General features: G+C 58.4%; 1 protein-coding gene across 2 annotated transcripts; it reads left to right on the top strand.

The window, feature by feature from the left end:
- The first annotated feature begins 572 nt into the window (after nt 1–572).
- On the top strand, nt 573–5031 carry SNRPC (small nuclear ribonucleoprotein polypeptide C). Of its 2 annotated transcripts, none has more exons than XM_064635826.1 (6): nt 573–713; nt 872–914; nt 1268–1376; nt 2601–2693; nt 3293–3397; nt 4674–5031. In XM_064635826.1, exons 1-6 carry the CDS (start codon nt 706–708, stop codon nt 4796–4798), a joined length of 483 nt encoding a protein of 160 aa, XP_064491896.1. In that variant the 5' UTR covers nt 573–705; the 3' UTR covers nt 4799–5031. The 2 variants fall into 2 exon arrangements, with proteins under 2 accessions (XP_064491896.1, XP_064491897.1); XM_064635827.1 differs by having other exon boundaries at nt 576–713; nt 2604–2693.
- The last annotated feature ends 213 nt before the right edge of the window (nt 5032–5244 follow it).

Raw genomic sequence — 5244 nt, 5'->3', positions numbered from 1 at the left:
GCGCGCCGTCCGCGCTCTGCGCCTGCGCCGCCCCGCCCCGCCTCGCGCGGCGCCGAGGCGTCACCGCCGCGCTGACGTCACCGCGCGCGCGCGAGTGGGGGCGGGGCCACTTGCCCGCGGACAAGGCAGGGAGCACGGCAAGGACGAGGGGGCGGAGGCCTAGTATGCAAATGACGTCCGGGCATGACGCGCGGGCTCCGCGCTGGGGTGCTGCGTCACCGGCGGGCGGCCCCGCCCCCCGCCGAGCGCTGCCTTCCATATATGGCGGCGGCGCGGCCCGCAGGATTACGCATGCAAATTAATTGCTATGACGTCACGCATCGCCATGCAAATGAGGCTGCGCAAGGCCCGCCGGGAAATCGCTTGCTGTTTTTTTCCTCCACAAAATGACGCTTTTCCCCTAGTTTTCGGCCGCGCGAGGCCGCTTCGTGACCCGGGGCAGGGGGTGTTTCCCGTGAGGAGAACACGGAGGGGCCAGCTCTGTCCCGGTAGCGCCGCGGGCAGCAGCGAACCCCGCGCGCTGTACACGGGGGCGGTGCGGGCGGTGCCGGGCCCCTGGGCGGGGAGCGGTGGCGTGACCGGGGGCGGGGCCTACCCACCGTCCCCTCCGGGCCCTACGGCGGCCGGCGGGGGACAAGCGGAGGCGCTGTGTGATTGCGTCAGTGCGTGCGTGCGTCACGTCCGTCTGGCGGCGGCGGGAGCATCATGCCCAAGTGAGAGCGGGGGGAACGGGGGGGACCGAGACCGGGGAGACCGGGCAGACTGAGCCCGGCCCGGCCCGGCCCGGCCCAGCCCATCCCAGCCACGCGGGGCCGATCCGGGGCTCACAGCGCAAGGGGGGGCTCTCAGTAACCCGCTTTTCCCTGTTCAGGTTTTACTGCGATTACTGCGACACGTACCTCACCCATGACTCGGTGAGTACCAAGAACATCAAAATAAACTTATTCGGGCTAAGACCACGGCTCATGACATAAGTGATGTCACTTATTGTCTCCTGGTTCCAGCCAGAAGAGGCCGTGCCGTGTTCCCGGCCCTCCCAGCGGGGCAGTGATGCCCCAGTGCCCGCGGGGGTCCGGGGAAGGCAGCTGGGGGGCCCTCGGGGCACCTTCTGCTTAAACTGGGGGGTCAACACTTATCACACAAAGGTTTTGCGCATCTCCCGTCCTCTGACTGGGCACAAACCAAGCTGCTTTGTGCTGCTGAATTGCCTGTGTTTAAAATCAGACCGAGTCCTCAGTAATCTCTAGGTTTCTCTGATGTTTCCCAGCCCTCCGTGAGGAAAACCCACTGCAGTGGCCGGAAGCACAAGGAGAACGTGAAGGACTATTACCAGAAATGGATGGAGGAGCAGGCCCAGAGCCTGATTGACAAAACAAGTAAGGCCAATCCTTCCGTGACACCTCTGCCCTCCCCTGCCTCTCCTCTGACTGCTCTTCCCTGCTCCCACCTCAACTCGTTCTCACTGCCCTGGGGAAGTCAGGAGTGAAAACTTCACTTGGAGTTTTGATCTTGAGCTCTTCAGAGAGTGGGCTGCCCCAGGGAGCCTGAGGGCTCTGCCCACCCCCAGCAGCTGAGGTTCCCTGCCCAGGCTGGGGGCAGTGTCTCTGTGTCTGGTGGTGTCCCACAGGGTCACACAACCAGTTGTGCTCCCTGGTAGTGACACGTTTGTGTGAAGAGCACGAATAGGAATTCCAAAAGATAGGAAAGCAGACGTTAAAACGTTGTGTTTTTCACACACTGGGGTTGCTCACCCTCAGTTCCCAAGGGATATTTTTCCCTTGCTCTTAAAGCATGTAAGTGTGTTCTGTGTCAGTTCCTGGGGCCCTTTTCCCCTTGCTTTCTTCTGAGGAATGGTTCTTCTCTCTGTGAAAGCAATACAAACACCAGACTTTGTGGCAGCTCTCCTTGGATCACAGGATATCTTCAGTTGGAAAGGACCCTTTAGGTCACTGCCCCCACTCCTAGTTCTGTGCAGGACTGCCTAAGACTAAGCCCTGTGACCCAGAGCATCACTCAGACGCTTCTTGAGCTCTGGCAGGCCCAGAGCCGTGCCCACTTCCCAGGGGAGTGTTCCAGTGTCCCACCACCCTCCGGTGGAAGAGCCTGTTCCTAAAACCTCCCATCTGGGCTTCCCCTGACGCATCCTCATTCCGTTTCCTTTTGCCCATTTCCCTTGTGATGCTTCCAACCTTCCCATCTTTCCCCTTCCTCCTACTCGACTCCAGCCTTTGGAATTCTGCCCTTGCCTTCCCCCCGTTCCCTGCTCCCTGTCCCTCCCAGCCCCTGCCCCGTTGCCATTCCAGCACAGCATGTCCCGGTGGAGCGCTGCGGATCCCGCCGTGTGTGTGGTGTTCCTGTCCCCGCCTGGGTGCCGTGGGGGTGTGACACAGCCCCCTGGCCCCCTGTAACAGTGATTGTCTCCAGGAGTGCCAGGTGCTCCCGCCCGCAGGGACGTGTCCGGAGTCGGCTGCATGACGCGATGTTCTCTCCGCGGGGCATGAACGGACGAGTCCCCCGGCGCTTCCTCGGCCTAGTAACTGGTTTTTTTTTCCCTGGGATTCTTTCTTTCCTTTTTTTTTTTTTTCTTTTCCCCCCCAATGTAGCGGCTGCATTCCAGCAAGGGAAAATCCCACCGACGCCGTTCTCGGCACCACCTCCGGCCGGAGCCATGATCCCACCTCCTCCCAGCATCCGTAAGTCTCACCTGGCACTTTGGGACTGAGACCGTGGCCCTCCTGGGGTGTGTGCCTTGTGGCCTCGACTTGGAAAGAAAAGTCCTTTTAGCTTGAAACCAAGTCAAGACATTTTGAGCTTATGCTACCGAAGTGTGGGGGAGTTCTGTGTGGGGGCAGTCCAGTAGCACCCCAGTCCTGGTGTGTCTGATTTTGGGATGCTCAGACTGTCAGTAGCAGGGAGAGCCCCTCCATCTGTGGGGTCTCCCGTGCAGGGGGCTCCATCAGAACTGCCAGTGCTGTGTGGGTTAGGGTTGGGTTTTTTAAATAGAATAATTTTGATAACCTTTTGCACTTGAGCTGGCAAAGGGCCAAGAGACCTCCAGCCCCAAGTCCTGCTATTGGGAGTGGCAGTTCCCTGCACTGGGTGTGCACAGCTGGAGTTGGCAACTAGCATATTCCTCTTGTGGGTCACCTGGCACCTGGAATCGGGGCTGGGAGTGAGGGAGGCAGATGTAAAGCCACCAAGGCCTTAGTTACTGCCATGTGCCACGAGAGTGAATAACTGCATTGCCTGAGGGTGCTGGCTGCCTGCAGTGTGTAACTGTCTCTGTGTCCAGCTGGCCCCCCCCGGCCCGGGATGATGCCGGCCCCACACATGGGGGGGCCCCCCATGATGCCAATGATGGGCCCACCCCCCCCGGGAATGATGCCAGTCGGACCCGGTGAGTCTGGGAGGGGGTGACTCTGTCAGGGGTGCTGGGGGGGTCTGGGGGATGTGTCCTGACCCACTGGTGACTGAGCTGTGGGGAGCAGGGCTGGGCTGGGCTGGGGGCACACTCTGCTCACACCTCTGTCACTGTTACTCCCCTGCATACAACAGTCTTACAACCACTCATTAAGCCCCCTTACTCCTGGCTGAGAGTCACCAGCCCTCCCTGCACAGCTGAAATTATGGCTCTGGGAAGCTGTAGCTGTTCTTCCTCTGCTCTGAGCAGTAATTTTTTAGGAATTTGGTGTCTGCAGCTCTCAGGTTTTGCACAAGGGGCACGTTTCTGCACTAAATGAATTTCACTGTTTAAAATGTCTCAAGATAACGTGTTCTAGAGAAATAATGGGCCTGAAAAAGCTTTTTTTTAGAACTGTAAAGGCAAACTAAAAGGTCTTTGATCCATTCCACTCCTGAGTTTCCTGGCATTTGAAGAATTCTCAGGGGATGTCTTACTGGAGCATTTCCCAGAACAGCTCTACAGGAACACACACATGTGCACTGAGAGTACTGAAGTGTCTTTGCAATTACTGTCTTGTGGTAGAAAGTGTTCTTTAAGTGTTTTTAAAGCACAAGATAAGTACACAATCTGCAATATTCAGCAGCCTGGTGAAAATAAATGGCAAAGTGGGATGGAAACCATTATTTCAGGGCTGTGCAGCAAAGCCCATGCTTTTCCCTGGCCGTGCTCTTTCCCAGCTGGAAGAGGTGCCCGGTGCTTGTTCGTGGGCACATGGGAGGCTTTAGCAGCACTTTTCTCCAAACAAACTCTCCAGATCAGTAATTAAGCTCACGTGTCTCTCTCATGACTGGCAATAATTTACAAGGGAATATTGTCAGGGTGGGTGTATAACCTATGAGCTTGGTTCCTCCTCTGCTGATGGCTGAGCCCCTTCAGGGAACAGAATCCATCTCAGCAGCTTCCAGACTGGAAGGTCCTTGATGGGGGGAGAGAACCTGCCCACTGTACAGTGTGGAATTTCTCTCTGTGAGGGTGGGGAGGCCCTGGCACAGGTTGCCCAGAGAAGCTGTGGCTGCCCCATCCCTGGAAGTGTCCAAGGCCAGGTTGGACGGGACTTGGAGCAACCTGGGCTAGTGGAAGGTGTCCCTGCCCGTGGAGTGGGCTGGAAATAGGTCTTTAAGGTCCCTTCCGACGCAAAGCATTCCGTGTTCTGTGGTGACTGGGCACTGCTGTTCCCAGTGTTCTCTAACGTCCTGTCTTTCCCCGGCAGCCCCCGGGATGAGGCCACCCATGGGAGGACACATGCCCATGATGCCGGGGCCCCCGATGATGAGACCCCCCTCCAGACCCATGATGGTGCCAACCAGGCCGGGAATGACCCGTCCAGACAGATAAAGGTGGAAATGGAGCTGCCTTTTCATACTGGGATCTTCCGCATGGCAAATAGCACAGACCCACGTCCCGGGGGTTTTGTGCTGGGTGTGTGCAGGGGCTCTGCCCTCACCTCAGCATGGACACACCCTGCACTGACTGCTGGATGGGGTCTGGCTTGTGGGGCGTTGTTTTTAGTTGTGTTATATTTTACCCCCCACTGAGTCGTAAAAGTAACAATAAAACATTGATGTTTCCATAGGACTCTGAGCCTTGTTCTGGACCCTCTCCAGGGGAAGGATGTAGGTGGGAAGCGGTGCTGGGACAGCGCTGGTCTGGGGGGGGCGCGGGGGGCTCAGGGCTGACGGGAGTGGTCCCAGGGTGGTCCCTGGATCTCCCGGGAGGGGTCCTGGAGGTCCCGGGAGGGGTTCGGGGTCCCGGGGCCGCCCCTTCCCCGAGCGCGGCGGGGG

The sequence above is a fragment of the Pseudopipra pipra genome, chromosome 25 (assembly GCF_036250125.1).
Source record: "Pseudopipra pipra isolate bDixPip1 chromosome 25, bDixPip1.hap1, whole genome shotgun sequence".
Taxonomy (NCBI): Eukaryota; Metazoa; Chordata; class Aves; order Passeriformes; family Pipridae; genus Pseudopipra; species Pseudopipra pipra.
Note: the sequence above shows the minus strand (reverse complement) of the source record. Positions and strands in the feature narration are given on the sequence as shown.

Excerpts from the sequence above, each read along its gene's own strand:
- SNRPC (XM_064635826.1), top strand. Across the intron at positions 915-1,267 it reads CGTACCTCACCCATGACTCG|CCCTCCGTGAGGAAAACCCA; the intron begins GTGAGTACCAAG and ends GATGTTTCCCAG. Across the intron at positions 2,694-3,292 it reads CCCACCTCCTCCCAGCATCC|CTGGCCCCCCCCGGCCCGGG; the intron begins GTAAGTCTCACC and ends CTCTGTGTCCAG.